The sequence below is a fragment of the Serinus canaria genome, chromosome 1 (assembly GCF_022539315.1).
Source record: "Serinus canaria isolate serCan28SL12 chromosome 1, serCan2020, whole genome shotgun sequence".
Lineage (NCBI taxonomy): Eukaryota > Metazoa > Chordata > Aves > Passeriformes > Fringillidae > Serinus > Serinus canaria.
The window spans coordinates 55,523,992-55,546,003 of NC_066313.1; the positions used below are offsets into that span (position 1 = coordinate 55,523,992).

Consider the following 22,012-nt stretch of genomic DNA (forward strand, 5'->3'; position numbering starts at 1 on the left):
ACATTTTACATTAGAACCTTCATATATTATTGGTAGATTCATTTATTTTTTATATCAACTTGGAATAAACAAGGGGACAAATTTAGGATTCAAGTCAACAAAGAAACAGCTGTGCATTTCCATTTCTATTTGATTTATATAGTTACAAATCAATGTCATACAAGAGAAGCACCTTCTGGTATATCAAAGACTCACTGGAGTGAATTAGAGTGGCTCCATGGAAATAACAGTTATATTTGTTCAAAATTGATACGCAACAAGTCTGGCTCTCTCTACATCTACTATTTAAGGCAGCTACAGCTAATTTGGGAGAACAACTCTAAATTTTAATCCGAGGAAGCTAATTTTGCCTAACTGAAAAGAAATTATACAGAAATATCCTGTTGATCTCAGGAAAATTAATGGTAAGGAAGGCCTGCATCCACTAATGGAATGACTTTCTCTGTTAGTATCACCAGATGGAATCCACATCACTAGGGAATTGTATGAATTCTAAGAGACTTCCCTTTTTTATTTCTTCACATTCTCATAGTTTCAAAGGAGTTTAACGTCAGACCTAGCCTCTAGACAAAGCTTTAACAGTAAATGAAGACTGACTTACTCCTATTATTGTAGTCCAGCCAGACCATTTCAGTAAAATTCAGGCCTCAGTGCATTCAGTGAGAGATTTCCTATGAAGTTCAGATGAAGCCAGGATTTCATCTCAGCTTCTCTCTTCTAGTGTAGGAGAACTGACTACAACTAGGCAGAGATGATGCATTGTTCTTTATAGTCTGCACCTGTGTCTAATTTAGTCTTGCAGCTAGAGCTACACAGCAAAGTACTTGTCAGCTACTAGAGAGAATAGCCTGGAAACTGTCAACTCAGAGGGATGCTTTTAGAGCTCTAACTCTTTGGAGTAAGTTCTTTTCTGTTTAATCAAAGGAAAAGTATTTTTGTTAAGAAACTTGACATTCCAAATAAGAGTGCTGTTAAGTCAGGGAACGAAAATACGAAATTGCTGTTTGTTACCAGTGCTGTAAATCTTGCTGAAAGCCTTCACAAACACACCAGATGCAGACTGCTAAATCCTTCCACTTCATGACAGCATCGAACCACTGACAGAATCACGCTTTCCACAGAGATGACTGAGCAAGTACCAGATATGCAAAGCCTGTATGCATCAGTTATGATTAGCAAGTGAGGCGGATGCCATACTCAAGCAATAATTTCATATTGTACGGCCAGATAAAAATTTCACACCTATACAAGAAAAAGCTTGATTCTATGCATCCACACTATTACATTAAATTTTGAGTGCTGTCAGGACTGAGTGTATAACCTAAAAACAGTGCAACATTCAAGTTGTGCATCGAAGTGTTTGTGTATACATGAATACATGCAACAAAATTACCATATCCATAATTATGCACAGAGATAACAATGTTTCCATTATATCTTTCACAGCAACAGTTTGAAAATCAGTAAGTATAGTTTTCTCTTGCTGCAGATGGAAAGTTGGAGGCTGAACTTCAAGCTGAATTTGAAGTTTTGGAAAAGTTGATTAATTCAGAATTTTAAGACAATGCTTTAAAAAGCAAAACATTTTATAGATACATGACTCAGAAAGGGCTGAAATTTAAAGCATTTAGCTTGACAGGTGCATCTACATAAACACAGAGGTAAAAGGAGGCTTTGTGCATTCACAGTGTGAAATTACTGTGAAAACACTGTGAATCTGTACAAAACTGAAATGTCTCCTTATTTTCAGCATAGGACAAAACCTATTGAGCATTCAGGTGATGCATTTAATCGCTTGCGTATCTGTTGCTATTTATTCTTTATATAGCTATGACAAAGAGGAAAAATGTAGTCTTCTAATTTAATATCCCAGATTGCTAAAATATATTCATAAACCATTCCATTGTAATTTTGCCTCACTGGCCTTCTAGTCTGTTCCAACAGACCTTCTTGTTATTTAGCCTATCTTTAGCCTCCAGCATTTGTGATCTTCAGCTTAAAGAAATTAGGGCAATATCCATAAAAGGATGTTTCAATTTAGTTTATCCTGCCTTAGACCCAGAAAACAGGTTCACAGACCTATATTAGGTACTAAGAATAGAAATTAGACTTAACCAATACCTTAGCCAACAGGAAATGCTGAAGAGTTGAAATTCTACCTCTCATAAGTGTTTAATGCACCTAACATTGAACTGCAGAAATGTCTCGGACAAGACCAACATTCCTAGTTCCTAATATCTTATGGGGGCTTAGAAGTCTCGGCTGTCTATGTTTAAACTGATGCTTAGCTCCCACTTTAATGATTTTCCTTTGGGATAATTATTCAGTGCTGGAAACATGCAGGATATGGGAGGTTTATGAGAGCAAAATCCTCCTGGCTGAGAGATCCAACACCTGAAGTACAGCTGAAGGTGGTGGCTTCACTCTGGCTCCTACTTCCACAAAGGTCCCTCACCGTCTTTCTACTGGTGCTGAGAACCAAGTCTCAACTGGATTTTCCTTGGAATTAGGCTTAGTTATCATGAAAGCTTCAGCCTTCCACAAATTATTCTAAAATTTACTCCTGAGCTTTCACTTAAATCCAAGAGCATTACCTTGAGCTGGAATAAGTCAGTTTTGAAGTCTATTTCTGCAACGTGACCTTTTACAAAAATCTCCCATCTAAGCCAAACGTCACTCCGGAGTAACCCAAATTCCTCCTGAAGTACGAAACGCCTGGATCCCGAGAAGGCAGGCGAGGGGAAGCACTGGGGCAGGAGGGCCCTCAGAGACCAGAGGCAGAAAACCTTCGGCGCACGAATCCACCTCGGCCGCCGCTGCCCGCGCCCGGCTCTCCGGGCTGTTTCAAACATTGCCAGCTGCGGCGTTCAGCCCTCTCGTATAAAAAGAAAACATTCTGTTCTCGCACCCTTCCGAGGGGCCGCCCCGGGCTGTGGGGCCATGGACCCGCTCCGCCAGGTCCCCGCACCCGGCAGCACCGGCCCGCACCCGCCCGGCCCCGGTTTCCGGCAGGACTTTGTGCGGCTGCGCTTCCCTTCCCCCGCGCTCGGCCGGGCCGCGGCGGTCCCGGTTTCTGTGCCCGGGCTGTGCCCGTCTCCCCGCGGTCTCCATGCCGTCGCGGGTGCTGTGCCTGGGCGGCGGGGCCGGGGGTCCCGCTGCGCGCAGGGTCCGCCTGCTCCTGCGGCAGGTGGTGGGCGGCGGCGCGGCCGCGGCGCGGTACGGCCGCTCCGAGGTCAGGGCGCTGCACAGCTCAGGTAACCCACCCCGGCGCCGGTGTCTCGGCCCCCGCTGCCTCCCCCGGCTGCCCCTGTTCTGGCCACAGCCCCGGTGCTGCCATCGCGCCGTGGGGAGGCCTGGGCAGGTACCAGCCGGGGCTGCGGGCTTGTCCTTGTCAAGGCTGCGCTGCCGCCCCTCTGTCTCATGTTCGTGAGTGCCGGGGCTCCGGTGAAGGGCAAGGGAACTGGCGAAAGGTTTGGAGAGCAGGTCTCATGAGGAGCGTCTGAGTGCGCTGGGGCTGTTTGGCCTGGAGAAAAGGAAGCTCAGGGGGGAATCTTATCTCTCTATAACTTCCTGGAAGGAGGGTGTAGCCAGGTGGGGGTCGGTCTCTTCTCCCAAGTAACAACTGACAGGATTAGAGGGCAAGCCTCAAGCTGCACCAGGAGTGATTTAGTTTGGGCTTTAGAAAGGATTTCTTCACAGGAGGTGTGATTAAGCGTTGTCATGGACTTCCTAGGGACGTGGTGGAGTCACCATCCCTGGAGGTGTTTAAGGGACTTGCACTCGGTGCCATGGTCTGGTTGGCGTGGTGGTGCTTGGTCATAGGTTGGACTCGGTGATCTCAGAGGTCTTTTCCAACCTGGCCTGAGGGGAAAGGGCAGAGTTCAGTCACAGGCTTGCAGGGACGCTTACTGTGGCTTGTGATAGCTCCTGGTCCAAGTGCTTCAGCCGCAGTGAGGCAAGGGGCAGCCCTGCAGCTGGTGCCTGTGAGAGCCACCCTGCTCTGCAGAGCGTGTGTCCTGTCCCATCTCGCCGTGCTTTCTGTTCCTGCATCGCACGGCTTCCTCTTCCCGCTGGGGCAGAGCCGCAGGGCTTGTGTCGGGGGCTGCCAAGGCTGCGGCGTGTCTGAGTGTGCCGGCAGCATATGGTAATGAGATAGAGGGTTCACCTTGGGCCTGCAATGACCTGAACTGCCCTGGAATATCCTCTGGTGACCTTTGAGACAGGTGATGGGCCTGTGCCGAGTAGAGGCGGTGTCGGGAAAGGGTAACATATGCCTGTGGTAAGTGACACTTCGCAGGATGAATGCCAAAAGCAACAAAGCTCCTAAGTACAGAGTGAGTGATGAGTAGTGACCGGCAAGTGATTCTGCTGGGGGAGTACTTGCTCAAGCTCTTAATTGCACCCCTTTAATCCCATTTCTCTACATTTTAATATTTTAAAATCTGTTTATTAGTTAACCAGTTCGTTTCTTTGTTTAGTTTCAAACACTTCAAGAAAGAAGTGTTTGAGGGATGGATAGCAATAAAATTCCTTCAAGAATTTGTGAATAGATAATATATGATTTGTGAAAAGTACTAAAAAGACTAGAGTTATTTTCCATCAAACAAATTAGCATGAAATTAATAATGGTGTCAGTCAAGTAGAACAAACACCTGAAAAAGATAGCTCAGCACTTTTCAGCCCTTTGTTAGGATAAATAGCCTTAAGAAGAAAAAGAAATTTATCAGTGTAAAATGGTAGCAAATGCAGCTATCATTTCATCACTTTAAATGGGTTGTGGAATGCAACTGAGTTTAACTCAGTGATATTTGTGAATACACTCTGTATATATATGTGAATAATAGGACTATTCCCAGTCACAGTCAATGATGGTAGGAGTTTTGGTAGAAAGATTTAAATCTCAAAGCACTAGAGAATCGTGTAGATAATATTAGGGATATTTGCCATCCCGACGCCTGAGACATCTCATTCTTTGTAGTACTTCCCATTTTGTCTGTGAATTTGGATCAGAAACTGATTTTATTGAGAATATGATTATAGGGTTTACCTGTATGACACTTTTATAGTATTCTTTTTTTGGTAACAATTTCACATTTATAACACATTCTTCATGATCTCAGTTACCTGGTAATCATTACAAAGTTTCCTAACATGTCTCTTAATCACTTCTACCTCAGGGAGCAGTTATCTGTGTCTGTTTCTCCAATGGTTTCTGCTTGATTACACCTAGGATATCAGGCTCCTTTATCAGTTCGATTGTACTCTCAGTCTTACTCTCCATATTTATTTGTTTTAATTTTGTGGGTGTTTTTAAAATGAATTTTTGAATGTTTGCATGTCCTCTTGCATTTTTTTGAGGATACTGAAGTTACAAAGGATGATCTGAAATTTTTGTGCCATATGTGTTTTGCTATTTCTGTGCAGCTGCTGTAATTACAGTTCTTGTTGTAAGTGGTGTTGAGATTACACAAATAAATAAACAAAATGTGTCTTAAAAGGCTGGAAGCTGTTAAGAGTCAACTAAACAGCAAATTGTTGTGTACGCAGTAATTTGGATGTGACATCCCTGCCGGGTGAGGGTTGAAATCCCAAATAGGATTTACTGTCTGTCCTGGTACCTTTTGAGTGTAACGGAGGAATTGTTGCCTGATGCTGTGCTGATACAAATGAAGAAGCCATCATTCTCAGCTTTTCAGCTCAGTCCTTGCAAAGTGAACGTGGCTTGTTGGTTCACTGAGGGCTATGGAGGAGTTGCTAAAGCTGTCAAGTGGTAAAGCTTAAGAGAAGTCTCAAAGTGAAAGAGACTGCAGGACACAAGGGTAATGGGAATGTCTAGGAAGGGTTTGGGGTTGCACAACTTTTTTAACGAGGGAAGCAGTTTATAGTAGCAAGTGTTGTAGAAGGCTGTCAGAATAATTTTTAATGTGGGTTTCATGTTTCCTTCTAAAAGACTAAAAAGTATCAAATTTTTGTAGACTTGTGGTGAATTAGTTTAAATGCACTATGAGCTGGATAAAATGGAGTTCTATGTAACTCAGTTCACATTTATTTAATTATTTTAATCTATATGTAATATTAATGTTTTAAAAAGTTGGCAGAATACACAATATTGGAGTTGCTGTAAGGGATTACAGGGAACAAAAGCTGAATTTGATGTAAACTCAAGAGCTGGAAAAATAAAAACCATTGCCAATTAGATAGTACTGGCAAAGGAAGGTCTCTTGTGCTTTGGGTTCAGTGTACATAAAATAACTTATGCTTTGTCACTTGTGTCGACCAGTATATGTACTAGCTACAATTGCTGTTTTTCTGTAGCACTGCCTGGTCACTTCCTCTACTTTCCTTATGTGAAATTTTTGGTCCGTTCCCATTCCTAATCAAACTCGTGTTTATAGCCTAAAAGATCTCAGTAGTACATACAAGTGTATCTGCTGAGTAAAATACAGTCACTTGTGAAAATTGCATCACACTTCAGAATCCTGTAATGTTCATCACTGGTGTACAGGATCTAAAAGGCTGGTAAAAGATCTGTAATCTGAAAGAAGGGTGTGAATTTGACTGTGTGTTTATAAGTGTTTTGGGTTTTTTTCCAGGTTTATCATTGTCAAAAGACTAAAGATCTGGTTAATGATGGATGTAAATGCTTTCTGGCACATTGGCTTTTCCAATTTTACCTATGTCATTATCTTTGTTGAGGTTCACTTGTTGACAGCTGAGAGTGTTTTTCTGACAATATTTTTTTTTGCTGGCAAAACCTATTTTTAGAGAGACTTCATTCTTTCTTCTTTCTCATGACATTCCTATAATTGTTCATTGCCTCCGTAGTTGTACTTAGGGGACTGCATTGTGGTGACTGAAATGATTCCAGGGATTTGATTTATGGTGAGCCTTGTGTACGGTTGTTGCGTCAGCACAACTCAGAAGGCAGCAAATGGGGATGGGAATTTTCAAAGCCAGTTGTCTGAAAGTTTGCAGAGTTATGCCTGGGTTATTTCAAATTATTCAAACGTTTAGAAAAGAAAAGGTTCATGGTAAAAAAATAGTGTATTTTATTAGACATGCTGATGTAGCTGGAACAAAGGGGTAAAATGTCAGGTCAACTTCTGCAGGGCTTCACTTTTGGTATATGACTGCATGTCAGTAAATAGTTTGAGTGTAAATATTTGCCTGTTGCTTGAAATTTAATTTTTTCGTTTAAACAACTGTTACAGGCCTGATATGCGTTGATGTGTTCTACAAGTTGTGCCCAGCCTAATGTGTAAGATTGAAGTTGTAGCTGCTTGGCATACTCAGGGACTCAGGACAGTTGTAGGGAATGCCATAGCTAATTTTAAAGCTGTTTTGTCAATTTTGGATAGCTTTTCAGTAAATGTGAAATTTCAAAAACATTTATTTTGATTTTCAGTTGCAGAATCTTTTTGACTGAAATTAATTTTTGAAATTATGCTGATGTACTTGTTATCTAAGCTCAGTTTAGAGTCAATAGTCTGGGTTTTTTCCACTGAGCAAAATGTACTTCAGAAACCTTTGTACAGTTTGAAAACACTCTGAGCTAATTTTTCACGAAAGTGGCATTGGCTACAGAAGATTTGAAAGTGAGCCCTGGTGATGCGGTGGGCATCTGTTACTTTGTGACTAAGAGGAGCTGGTGGATATCACTTTCTACAGACAGCTAGCAGTAGCCTCCCACTATGAGCTTTTGTGCTCACAGGGGATTTCAGCCATGCAGACATCAGCTAGGAAGGCAATCTGGTATTGTGTGTGCACTCTCCTAGGCTGTGTTGGTAAAAATTTTGTAACTGAGATGCCAGGGTTAAAGTTATCTCTTCACTTTGTCTGCTGCTTTCAAGTAGGGAGGAGCTGTGACCAGTTTGGTCACAGGTGGCAGCTTGGATCTCAGTGACTGGAATGTGACTGAGTTGCACATCTGGAGGAAGGCTGGGAAAGTGAGCAGCAGAATTAGGATCTTGGACTTGAGGACGGCAAGCTTTCACTTATTTAGGAGATTGGTAGGTAGAATCCTTTGGATAACAACCATGAAGATGGAAGGTGCACAGGAGAGCTTGAAAATTTTTAGAGAAAACTTAATGGCAGCTCGGAAATGAATCATTCAGCAGTAGCAGAAGGCCTTTTTGGCCAAGCAGGGAACTTCTAAAACACAAAAGGGGAACATATGAAAGTGCAAGTAAGGACAGAAAGCAGGAGTATAAAAGTGCAATTTGGTATGTAGGGACAAAATCTCTACCATCTTGCCAGAGTGCAGACATTTAGACCAGAAGGACCCTGATGAGCATGAGAACTGGGACAACAGAAACCTCAGAAAGTTTAAGTATGAAGATCTGCTGGTAGACTAAAGTGTTTCTGGGAAGGGTCTGGCTGAGTAACTGCTTTGGTGAAAAGGCTGTGGGGTTGCAGTGGTGTCTGGTTGAATGCAGCAGGGAAAGAGTTTGACTAGAGTGGCTGTGCAACATCCATCCTTGAAGATTTTGCGATTCAATCAGACAGAGCCACAGCTCATCAGGTCTTATCTAGGCAGTAAACTGATGTTGAGGTTGAAGATGACCAGTGTTTCTGCAGTGTTCTGATATTTGATGAAATGGGCAGCTTAACACCTCTCTCACATGGTGAGTGTATTAAGAAGGGATATTCTGGAATTTATCAAGTCTGTGTAAGACCATCATGGTAAGGAAACATTTAAAATTGACTTTTTGCCTCATAAGACTTTTGTAATTGAGCAATATCAGCCTCCCTACTTTCAGGGTATTAGTCCAAACAAATAATAGCTTTTGCTAAGTAAAGATTGTATGCTTCCTGCATGGCTGAGTCATAGAATCATAGAACATGCTGAGTTGGAAGGGACCATCAAGGTTCATTGCATCCAGCTCCTGGCCCTGTGCAGGACACCCCAAGAGTCCTACCACATGCCTGAGAGTGTTGTCCAAATGCTTCTTGAGCTTTGTCAACCTTGGTGCTGTGACCACTTCCCTGGCAAGCCTGTTCCAGGATTCTACCACCCTCTGGATGAAAAGCCTTTTCCTAATATCCAGCCTAAATCTCCCTGACACAGCTTCAGGCTATTTCCCCAAGTCTTATCACTGGTCACCAGAAAGCAAGGATCAATGTCAGATAAGATTTCAAATTCACTTTGTTGATCTTTTACTAATGCAGAAAAATGAGTAAAAATGTTTCTCAAGTAAACATTTTGGTTTCATGACACCTTGGGCTGTAACCAGTAAAGATACTCATTAGCCAGCCCAAAACAGACAATTGAAAAATCTAATGTTGGCTTCAAACCTGAAAATGAAAAAAAAAAAAGTAGAAGGTTTAAGAAGAAGACTGAGTAGAGATTGAATAATATTCAAATTTTAAGTTTGGAGCAGTTGTTTTGGTTTTTTAGAGGGAAAGATTTCTTTTTGCCTATGAAAAACCAGAACTTTGGATTTTTTTGGGTAGCTCAGATAGGTTTTGTTGTGTTAACAGTTCATCTATTTCAGTCAGCAGCAGCTGTCAGACTGCAGCATCCTGTTGACAGGAGCTGAGCTCCACCTCTACTATATGTGAAGGTACTGCTGGTCAAGGAATAAACTTAAACCTTGTGAGTGCAGGGAATAGGTTTCTGTCCCACAGATTTGTGTCTTTGAGCTTTGAGAGGTTTCCAATACGGATTTGAGGTGCAGAATAGGTAACAGTGTTTCTCAATGAATGTAATATTTGCAGCCATAAAGACGGCCAATAAGAGCTGCTATGAAATGTAAAAAAGAAATAAGTTACAGGGCTGCCTTTTTTTCCCCTCCCCTTAATAGTGTATTTGGGAAAGTTAAGGACAAAGAATAAACCTGGAAAGTATCATTTCTGTTTCTTCAAAATAAGTCAGCTCATTAAGGATTAGTAAGAGCTGACACTCTTGTCTGTTTCTTTATGGAAGTGTGCTGGATAAATACCAGTTCAAAGCACAATTTTTTTTCCTCTCCTTCACATTAGAATGAAATTAAGACCTGGAAATATACATTTGAATATGATATAGATTTCAGACTTTAACAGGTGCGTTTTCTCACATGGAAATTATTATTAGCAGAGCTTAGCACCTTCACAGTTTTAATATGTTCTTGCTGTTGCAGGCTCTTGAAACCAGATGGATGGTCTGTGTACAAGTGAATATGCAGTATACTAAGGAGAGTGTGTTAATCTCACCTGTTTTCAGGACTAAAGAGGCCAGAAGGCAATAAATTCAGCAACCTAAAAACATAATGTTCCTGAAGCTTCATTGTGGTGTCTTACAAAAAAGATAATACAAATATGATTTACACGTGAGATTGGAACTGTTTGTTATACTTTTTATACTGAAAAACGTAAATACATGTATAGATCTCTTCGGGTTGTTTTCTTTTACAGTAGGATTTCTTAATTTCTTTATTTCAAAATAGCCTTTTAAAATGTATGAATTTTATTCTTTTTGTATTCATGTGGTTTTTTTACCAGAAAAATGGCAAGTAAAATAAAACTTCATTCTACTTTCTAAGTTCTTAATGTGAGGTTCTTGATGTGCAGTCTGACAAGTGTTGCTGTAAGTAATTTAAACAGCAGTGCCTTTTTCTTTTCAGCATAGAGGAATAGATAGTAGGATTAGGGAATAGTCTTTTCTTGGGAGGTGGAGAGGTGGGGAAGGATAGTTGGTGTGGTACTTACTAGCTGTTAAGATCAGTCAAACCTGCCAAGTGTGTAGCGAGACTGCATGTTCAGGAAGCCTTCTCACTGAGATTGTAACATCACGTCATCCACAGTGGGTCAGAACAAAGGTCCATCAAACCTGATGTTCCATATTGGCCAACAGTGAGTAGGAGATGCTGGGGGAGAATAAAAGCACAGGGTGTTCATGCAGGGGTGCCCTGCCAAAGTGCCTTCCCAGCCTCCAGCTGCCTCCTCTGCAGCTCGGGGGCTTGGAGCTGTAGGTGCTGCCTTTCTATTCAGACTGAGTAGAAGAAATAGGCTTGCTTGTCTGAAGAGCTCTTCTCAGTTACTGTAAGAAACAGATACAGACAATAATATTGTTTAATAATATTGCTGAATTAAATCTAGGTCTAATGAAGAGAGCATATCATTCAGTGCTGTGCAATTCCTGGGTAGCTATACGTCCGTGTATGCGTTTCTGTATTGCCAGAGGTGCAATTCACACCTGTCTTTTTCAGATGCAGTAGAAAGATCTCATTGCACGTATTGGGGCTTTTTCATATCTCTTTTTTTCCAGACAATCTCTTCAGGATCGTGTTACTGGTTTCAATCTTTATGTCCTGCCAATTTTTTACCCCTATTGCACAGGCTCTCAAAAGACGTCCTGTGTCTGTATCCTATCTGCCCTGTGAATAGGATGTCCCCTTTACCTTTTGGGTTCTGACCAATGTGGCTCTTGTTTTGTTTCAGCAGCTGTGTTTCTTTGTGTATATTATGCACTACTTGTATCCCACTGTTTTCCCCAAAGACTGTGGTATCTAAGGTTACTTTTTTCTCTGTGGGAGACAAGAAAGCAGAAGCACATCTTCATTGCTTGCCCAAGCAAATCTGATACATCCTAGAAAGTCTCCATCACAAAATCCTGTGGATATAGCTCTTGTCCACAATAGTGTGGGAGTAGCTTGTGGAATGGGTTGGAGTATATGTGGGAAGTTCCATAATTTGCCATGTAGTCAAACAATTTGGGATACATGTGTTCAAATTATGGGTTTTGCTGATTTAACATCACCATTTAACCAAACAGGCTGTTATCAGTTCCTTGCCAGCTGGTGAAACACTAGAAAGAGCCTGTCCAGAATGACATCTCTGTTCAAAGGGTTTGGAAATGCAGTGGAAATGGAGTAACCAAACATGAGTTTTTAAACAATTACAGAAGAAACAAACTGAGATGAGAAAATGTAGCCCAGGTGGACGGGCATGATAAGATTAATGGGCTAATCCTCCCTGTGCTCGTTTAGCTAGGAAAATGGACTTTGCTGTCTTGCTTTATTATTGCTTAAGGTTCTATTAAGCACTGCTAATATTTTTGCTTTTTGGACAGATGCAAGCTGGAGGCAACATTTGTCTCCAGGTAGCAACAAAAAATTAAAAGCTGAATACCCTATGTGCTTGACTCTCACCACATCTTACATATAGTTCTCTCCTAGTCCATTTTTCATGAAAGGGTCCATTTTTTGTAGGCTCCATTGATGTCTGGAATACTTGTGGGATTTTTGAACATGGTTAGATGTGTTGATCAAGAGTTAGCATGATATGGACTGACGTAAACACCATGAGAAGTGATGCATTTTTCATTTTTCACCTAGTCGAAACTTGGTTTTGATTTGTTTGATTTTTTTTTTAAGGGAGTGTAGGAAATCAATGAAGGCTTTTCAGTACTGTGCTAATAAACTAGGTAATTGAAATTCTATCCTGTAGATGATATTATCATCCCAATGTATTGAAAAAGTTTGACATCTTGTTGTTTTGGCATCTTGGCCCTACTGGGTTTTAGAAGACTGTGTATGCATGAAATACTATTTACTATTGAGCTGAGGTGATTTTGGCTAGGAGCCAATTAATCATATACTTTTGTCTCATTGCAAGTTGGCTGGGGAATTCTGAGGAAATAAACTGTCACTAATTTCTTAGGGATTTGTAAGGCAACCTGCTCTTTTTAGAATGTTATATTGTTCCAGGCTGTGCTAATGAGAAAGATGTCAACTTTTGCAGGAAGCAGTGGGCTCCTAGGGTGTTTTTATCAACATGGAGGTATTTTCATAGAACCAGAGATGAATATACTGAGCTGGAAGGAACCAACAATGATCATCAGCTCTTGGCCCTGCACAGGAATTTGCCCCAAGAAACCCATCACATGCTTCAGAGAGTTATCCAAACACTTCCTGAGTTCTGTCAGGCTGTGACCACTTCCCTGGGGAGCCTGTTCCAGTGCCCAATACTCTCGGTTGAAGAGCCTTTTCCTAAATCTCCCAGCGCAGCTTCATGCCTCCCTGGTCACCAGAGAGAAGAGATCGGTTCTTGACCCTGCCCTTCCCCTCATGAGGAAGCTGCAAGGAGGTCTCCTCTCAGTCTCCTCTTCTCCAGGCTGAACAAGCCATGTGACCTCAGCCACTCTTCATATGGCTTCCCCTCATCCCATCACCATGGGTAGCCCACATTAAAAAGGTGTGATGGCAAAAACGTGGTGCCCTGCTATGATCCCTGTTAGCTGTTCCCCAGTGAGAAAGGGCGAGCTTGGAACTGCAGTAGAAGAAAGGGAGAGGGAGATGATGCTTTGTCAGTAAAATAGTTTTCCTTATTTTAAAACTCAAAGAAATGGGCAAAAACACTGGGATAGCCAAAGACTAGATTTTAGTCCCTGCAGTTCTTGTGTCTATTTTTCAGTGACTTTAATTTATGTAAGAGTTCCCAGAGTCAGGACCAGGGCTCTAAAATATTTGCAGGACTTTCTTTTGGACTGTGTTTGAAAGCTTGAGGCTGGAGAGGGCACAGTGCTCTTTGGTGCATTTGAAATGAAAATTCAGCAAGGGCCAGAAAAGGACAGCTAGACAGCTGCCTAATTCTTAGCTTAGCCCAGCTCTGTTTGGAATCATTCCACTTCCTGGCTCTTGCACAATCAAAGTGTGCTTAGTTCTAGCATGATGAGTGGGAACTGCTTGGTTCTGCTTGCCTTGAGAACCAGGGATGAATCCTAGTTTGCCTTTTATATGGCAGTACTGTGTCCCACTTTCTGGCAGGCTGTTGGAGCACTGTATTGCTCCGACTGTATTGTTGCATTAAATTTATTATATTGTATTGCATAAAATGTGGGAACAATCACCACCTTTGCCAATATTTTAGGGAAGAACAGAGGGCTGATTATTTAGACTCCAGAAGCAATGTAAAGACCCATGTGCAGGCATGTTTGTCAGGCTGTGAATCCCAGTCTCTGAATTCTAGTGAAGCCCTTCAATTTAGCAGGAAATCAGCTGTAAGCCTTTCTTCATTGCTTCCTGTTTGTTATTGTAGGTGATTCTACTCTGACTGTTATAAATCTAGTAATTTCCCATGAATTGGGTGAGCCATGTCAGAACCTGGGAGGTCTCAGTCCTGTGAGATGAGCAGTAACATTTGGATATGCTGGAAGAGTACTGCATTTGAGTGTAAAACTAGAGTCATGACTGACTGAAAGGAGCACTACTGCATGTGTGGGAGGAGTTTTAATTGCCTCTTTTAATTTGGGCAGGCTGCTTCTCCATCATCTCCCTTTCTGCTTCCAGCATTGGTCTTCCAAACTGTTTGGCTTCTTTCATGGTGCTGGCAATAGGCATCTGTAGATTAGGTCCTCTTGGACAGAAGAGGACCAGGGGTGGGTAGGTCTACAAGAGGATTGGATCCCTGTTTGATTTTGTCTGTGGGCTCTGTACTTTCTGCATCTTACTCCTGAGAAAAGCATAAACACATGAGACAGTTCCAAATCTTGGACTCAGTTAATGGAAAGGAGACGTAATCAGTGTTGTGGCAAAACTGTATCTCTGTGCAGCAATCTTACTTCTGCAATCCTCTTCATTCTCACACATGCATTACAGTGCAGTAGAGATGGTGTTATTTTCAGCTACAGTAATGGGAAAAAAAGCCATTTTGCTTGAGCCGTCTTATTTTCATCATCTTAATACTTGTAAACTCATTTGTGGGACCCAAACTGTTGAAAGAAAATGAACTTTGGTGTTCTTACTAGTCCAAACCTCATTTTCCTGGGTTTTGGGCATTGTGCTATTTTTCAGTGTGACTGCTGCTGTGTCAGTGCCTGCCTTTTTGTACTGCAAACTAGATTTCACTTTTGATTTCCGTGAGAAAGTGCACAGGGCATGCCCTGCAATTTATTTCAAGCCTGTGGTTGCAGAAAGATAGATAAGACAGGCAGGTCCTAGTGAAGAGACCATTACGTAAAATGGCCAGATGCTTTAGGTTTGTTGAAACACAGAGAAAGAAGTGCTTGAGACCACTCAAACTTTGGAAAGGTGCCAAAGATTCTGCAGCCATATACTCAGGGAGTGCAGGAAGGGCCCACTGGCATGAATATGTCACTTTGTACCTCCAACAAATACTGTTCTAGGCTGCTTGAAAACTCAGGAAAATCATCATTCCTGCAAGTGTTTGTCAGTGATAGCTCTACAGGCAAACATGCTAAAGTTTTTATTTTAGTAAGTCAACAATGGTAGCTGGAATTGTGTTCTACACTGGGCTTGATTTCCATAGCTCCCAACAGCTTAAGGTTTTAAGAGCAGCAATAAAAGAAAAAACAGGAAAAGGTAATATTAATTAAATGTAAATTGTCCAGGTACATGATATACTGAAAAGCAGCAGATCCTAATTAGTAAACAAAAACACATTGGATGCTGCTTTGTGAACGCCTAGTTAGCCTCACCACAGCAGGCCTATGATTTAAATTTTAAGGATATTAAATATTTAAAAGTATCTAAGTATGTAAGAACTAAAAGACTTATTTTCTTTATTTTAGGTGATACTGTGACTATCGGAGATGTGTCTTTTAAACTCAAAACACCGAAGAACCCAGAACTTGTTCCACAGAACTACAGTAAGGATCTGCTTTCCTTTTGAAGGAGTTTCAAGGCTTTATTAAAAAAAATTTCTATTCACGCAGTCACCTCCCTGACTTTATTGAAATGATCTAAGAAATGCATTTTGAAGCAGCATGCAATTTGGGGGAGGCTGTCTTTGCTTAGTTCATTACTTTATCTCTGGTTCAGCTGGTTGTATAGTAATCTTAACTTTGAATATAACTTATCCCATTGGTCAATGAGACAGTCAGAGAATAATTTCTCTGTGTTAAATTATTTTGTTAAAAAAGGTTCTTATCCAGGGATTACTTCTGAAAATAACCTCAAGTTGTTTGGTCATTAAACTGTGGCCATTTAGAACTGCCATTCAATTGTGATATGATTATACATCCTAGCAGTTTGCAGATGTATGGTGGTTTTTTGCTGTGATATTTAGTATTCCCAGATTATCACATAATTGTTGTCAGCAAACATAGAGGTCTTTGTGATCCGTCAAGTTAATGAGAAGTCAGCTGCATAGTCATGAAAAACGCTGTTAAATGGAAAATATGCGGACGACTGTGCACGTTAACAACGTGCACACATGTACCTAAAATTGATTCACATTATCTTTTGATACCTTATTACAGACATCACTGGTTTGCAGCCATCCTTATTTCCTGACTGTTCATGGAGAATGCCTGCTTCTTGAGCTTTTCCTTTTGCGCCATGGATCACAAGTGAATCACATTTGCATTGTGGCTTTTCTCAGTAGCAGGGCAGATGTTTCCTGAAGATCCAAAATGATCAGTTGCCATTTGTTCAATACTTTCATATTTAGGCTGCTGGATATCCAGAATGCAAGTTAAAAAACATCCACTAACAACTGATTTTTCCATTCAGATAAATCTGCAGACCAAAACTAAGCACGTGTAGCATTTTAAAAGGGTATACAAGTCTTACACGACTGTTTACACAGAGACAAGCACTGAGAACTAATGACTGTCATTGCACAGTTCTACAGGTGGAAAGTGGGTGTAATCATTGACTTCAAGTGAATTTGCTTTCCAGGATCGTGTCTAAATTCATTACATGGTATTTTGAATCAAGCAAACTCCTGGAGCACTGGTCTTTTTCTTTGTTTTGTTTTGTTTATTTTTCAGAAGGATGGCATTGATAATATCAACCATAGACTTGCCACTGCACAGCTGGCAATATAAAAAGTTTATATTGTTTTCTTAGGTAATAGTGCTGCAGTTCATCAGACAGGCTTTACATGGTCCTGCTTGAGCAGGAAGGTTGGACAAGCTGACATCAAGAGGTCCCTTCCAACCTCAACTGTTTTGTGTTTCTGTGATTTCTGATTTTGTATTAACTGTGGTAGTAGACTCTTAATATCAACACGTTTAGATAATTGTTTTTTACCTTTATTTTGTCACATAACATTTTGTCTAAAATATTTTCCCTTGGAAAGGTGTAACAGAAATACAGAAACATAGAACAGTTTTGGTTGAAGGTTACCTTTAAAGGTCATTGAGTCCAACCCCTCCTGCAAAGAGCAGGGACATCTTCAGCTAGATCAAGTTGTTGAGGGAGCAATATTAAGGGGAAGATTTTGTTTGCTTTGACTATTTAACTGGTGTGAAATCTGCCAGTAGTCTGGTGGGCCAGATCACTGATCTGCCTCTGGACTGTGGGCTGATGAAATCTCATAACTTAGTAGGCATCAGACTGTCACTTTCCTACCAGGTGATCTGAGGTACCAGAAATTTCCAGTGTCTTGTGCCAGCCCCTGTTACAGGGTAGCCTATGAGGAAAGGGTTTCTGGTTTAGACTGTAATGACACACCCATTCCTCATGAGTTCTCTGGGAATGCAGCCAAACAGTTGAGAAATGTTGCACAGTATTATTACTTTTTACAGCTCCTTTTTTGCTTTTCACCATTTATTTTGTATGCCTTTTCTCTCATTTTGATCATCAAGGACATCAGTTGTCCATGCTAACCCATTTCCTCATTTATAATTTTGGTAGATTGATTTTTCTTTCTCATTTTCTGTGCTGTAGCAAATGTATTAATTATAACAATGCTTTACCACATTTAACAATTTAACAATGCTTTTTCACTATTACATATTTTGTTCAACCTGCACTTTTCAGCAAGTTAAATGTTAGCTCTATGTTACTTTAACATCTCTTTCAGTTCTTTGGATTGAGAAGGTAAGAGAATTATGAAAGCATTTGGTAGAATCAAAGGAGAGATTTTTCTATTTAATGACTATAAGAAAAAGTGGTTGAAAACTGATAGTGAAAATGTTATTAAGCATGGAACTGTACAGAATAATGAGATCTTAGCTAAAATCTGATACCACGTAATAATAATGTTTTTATTACTAACAAAAGTCTGCTACCAAGTAACAGTAACACTTATTAGAACATATGTATTATTAGTTGTTTCTCTCTTTTAAAAAGAATTTAATAATCTTGACTGAAAGGAGCCTGTGTCATGCTTGGGGTACTGTTGTTACTTAATAATCATGTACTGTAAGTAGGCTTACTTAAGGTACAAAATTTTGCTTGTAAACCTAAGTATCAAATGAATTAAAACTAAGTAAGGTGGAATACTAAGGTATTTCATAGCAGAAAATCTATTTCAAATTTAAATATACAAAGAGACTGAGTATCTTTGTATATTTAAACTTAAGAATTTTATTAACCCTCAGTGTGTAAGTTCTTTGGTTATCTTATTATGGAGAAGAAAGATATTTTCTGTAGTGGAGTTAAGTAGATTGTATTGACTTCATGTTGATTATCATCATGTGAGATATTTAGAGAGTGTATGTGCATTACTTAACAGATTTCTTCTTTTAAGAGTACTTCTGTTTTTGCTATGTGAATGACTGCTGTAGGTACAAGTTATTTTGGTGTAAACCAAATGGAAGTAATTGCATGTTTATCCTAATTTATAAACTAAAACATCATCTATTTAGAAAATTTATTGTAGTAGTTAATATTAAATTTAAATTAAAAATGTGCTTACATGATTTCTTTTAAACTAAGACTGGAAATAATTAGATCATTTGCTTAAGTGGGAAATATCCATGAGAAAGTCTCTGCCATTGTAACTTTTGTAGTGGAGTAAGAGCTAGCAGGAAGGAGTTGAAGTAATTGCAGTTCATTTACTAGTATTGCATATGATATTGTTTCCTAACTTATCATTTGTGTGAAGTACAATGTTTCTTCTTTTGTTCTTCTGCCAGATAAAAGCCTTTTTAAAATGTGGTGATATTGAAAGTGCCTATCTATAATTTGCAGCAAATTTTAGGTGTATTATAATATATGCTAAACTCAGCATTTTTTTCTAGGCTCAAAAATTAGAAAAAATCATTACGCAGTAAAGAATATAAATGAATTAAGTACTTACAAAACTTTACGTTTGTTATTTTGTCACATAACTGATACCAAAATACATCTTTGTGGTACCAAATTAGACTGATTTTTAGCTTCTTTATTGCACCTTATTACATTTTGCAGAAATTGATAGGGTAGGTATTGCTGCTTTTCAGGTGTTTTGCTAGGTCCCTAGCAAGTTCTCTATGAAACGCTCCATTTTGTGTGTTAATGTGAAATATTAATTTGTTTTGCTGTTGTTGGCAAATTGCTTTTTCTTGGAAGACTATAATTAAAGGTACATAAAATCTGAGTTCTTTTTGTAAGTGACAAGTAAAAATGACTCGTGCACAGGGGAATTTTATTAATGGGATTTCTGTCATAACTGTGTCTGACACCTCCTAGAAAGAGGGCACTTATTTTTGCACTGCTTGTTCTTTTATCAGTAAAAATAAGCCCTACATTTTAAAAGTCTCACCATGTCTGAAAGCGTGATTGTTTCTTTAATTATATTTTGGAGAAACTTTGTATGACTTTCTGTGATAGTTTAAATCTAAAATTGAATTGCAAGAATATCCTCTTTGTTTTTACGGGGGTGGTTCATGGCAGTGTACTGCTTTCCTTAGTGGTTTCTGGAAATGTTATGAGAATGACAATGTACTTGACATTTTAGCTATTTATTAATCTTGATAAAATGATTCCCAACAAAGCTCTTCCAGGACATTTTGTTCAATGATAGCAAATACTCATTAGGGCAGGAAAAGGGATGTTCTTCTGCAACAGGGCTTTGCTGCTCTGTGAAGGTGCAAGTGCATTCGAGAGAGTTTACATGTAACTGCATTGAATTGTGGAAGATTAATTTCAATGTCATTTTTGCCAGATGTCCTCAATCTGAGCACCCCCCCAGTGTGTGATCAGAAATGATATGTGTGTATACAAGGGATTAAGTTATTAATTTTGTTAGTTGTGATATTTTGAGGAATTGTTGTGAGGAATTCAAACAGAATGTTTGTGCGTATAATAATCTCTGTCCTCACAGGATTGTATGTGCCACATATTGAAGCTGGGACAGATGTATGTTCAATTTTTGCTCTAAGTAGGCTCAGTTTTTCCCTGGAATGTGTGCTCACTCTTTTTTGTGTTAACTTTACATCTGAGTGTCAGAGTGTAACACTTTCTAGAGACAGGTTGTATTGCAGGATCACTGTAATTTCATGCAAACAAACACTTCATTCATTGCATTTCTTCATTCCTAGCCTCAGGGAAGGTGTCTGCTGTCAGAGATGATGATTATTTCAACAGTTTGAGTTTTCATGAAGGCTTCCAACTGTTCTGCTGTTTGGATGTTGCCGCCCCATCCAGAATCTGAAATAGTGGGCTTTTTGTCAGTAGAGCTCTGGACATTTTAGATTATTATCCCTATTTTGTCTGTACTGAGTGAGGCACAGGCAAGCATGGGGACATGGAAGCCTACAGAGAAGGTCTAGATGGAGCTCAGGGAATTGTCTCCCCTGTTCCTTGTGCTTCTAAGCTAGGTCAGCTGACTCCAAACCACTCCTGAGAGATGTTTGTCCTCCTTGTTCTTAAAATGTGCTCATGATGTAGATTTCAGAACTTCTCTGCACATTTTTCTCCAGTAATTAAGGATTCTTTTGTGAAAAACGCTGGTTGGAATGCTTCATTTAAGTTTTTTTAGTTGCCAGGGGTTTATTCTATCTAGCATAGCCTTGATGCAGAGAACTTTTTTTCTTCATGGCGGTTCTGTCTTGCATATTGGAAAACAGTTATTTCTTTTCTAGACTCAATTCAAATATCTTATGATAATTTTTCTTGGTTTTTATCCTAGATTCTCTCATACTTTTTGGTGCTGGCCTGAGCTGTTGTGCTCAATAGCAGACACACTATGTCCCTCCAGTTGTAGTCTGAGCTATGGATAACTGCTCTGACTGTGTATTTTTCTGAGTAGTACATCCAGCTAGGAATATTTTCACTTATTCCATGTTTGTGCCACAGGGAGGAACTTAGTCTTCAGAATCCCATTCAGGGTTTCTTCCAGAAAGCTATTTGGTTTTGCATGTTTCCTTTATATTATCTTTTAATTTCTCCTCACATGGAGAATATGATTTATCTGTGTAGACCTAACACCTTATGTGTAGAACTAACACCTTCCTGTAAAGTAATCAATTCAGAGGAATTGATAAATGAGTTCACAGTCTCATCCAAGAAGTAACTTCCCCTTTTCTAAGCCCCTGCAAAAACTTGCAACTTGTTTCCTTAACACCGCAAGACCAAAAATTTTTGGAATGAAGAGTGTTCACATGAAAAATTTATGAGGAAAAATAGTATTCCAGTGAAAACTGTCTGTGATGTAACCACATTATAAGACTGAAAACTCTTTGGGTTCTGTGCATCAGCATTAAATGGGAAGAGCAGCAATGTTTTATTTTCTAAATGGCAGCAGCTGAAAGCAGACCACATAGCAGTGCCTCCCCTCTACCTTGGCCATGCTGCCGCCTTCACCCTGTCCTGGCCAACTCACTGTCTTTGCTCATTGTCTCCCAGCCTGAACAAGTTGTGAAGTAAGTCTCAGTGAGCTCATTTAAAAAGTAAAATAAAAATTCCCTTTTTGAAATGTATTTATGTTTTTAGACAAAGACCTCCTTCCTTGTCCCTTCTCCCTTAGCTGTGTTTTACCTGTGCTGCTCCCTGTGTTGGATGTACTGCAGACAGCCATGGACAGCTACAGGACCCCTTGGTATTCAGATGAGAGGGACATCTTGTTCTTGTCATTAATTTTTAGCTCTCCTGAAACAAGGAGCCATTTTCAGACTTGGAGCATGCCTTGTAGTGAAACTTCAGGGTATGCAGAGGTCTTTTTTATTCTGCTGAAATTATGTATATTGATGTTTTTAAGTGCCTGTTGGTTATTACGTGATCAACCAGAGTCATACGGGGACAGGAGTTCTGCTGTATTTTGTACCACATCTGGAATAGATGTTCTTGGGAAGAATCAGTTCACCCGACTGTCTGAATAGTGGGAAGAGTTACACATCTCCTTCATTTATGAGATTTCTTCT

General features: G+C 40.0%; 1 protein-coding gene across 1 annotated transcript in view; it reads left to right on the plus strand.

Moving 5' to 3' along the window:
* The first annotated feature begins 2,195 nt into the window (after positions 1 to 2,195).
* The window catches only part of VWA8 (von Willebrand factor A domain containing 8), a 188,389-nt gene continuing 168,572 nt past the window's right edge, over positions 2,196 to 22,012 (plus strand). Inside the window, exons 1-2 of the mRNA XM_018908692.3 lie at positions 2,196 to 3,254; positions 15,509 to 15,586. Coding sequence (XP_018764237.1) covers positions 3,110 to 3,254; positions 15,509 to 15,586 — 223 coding nt within the window. The 5' untranslated portion in view covers positions 2,196 to 3,109. The remainder of the gene's footprint in view (positions 3,255 to 15,508; positions 15,587 to 22,012) is intronic.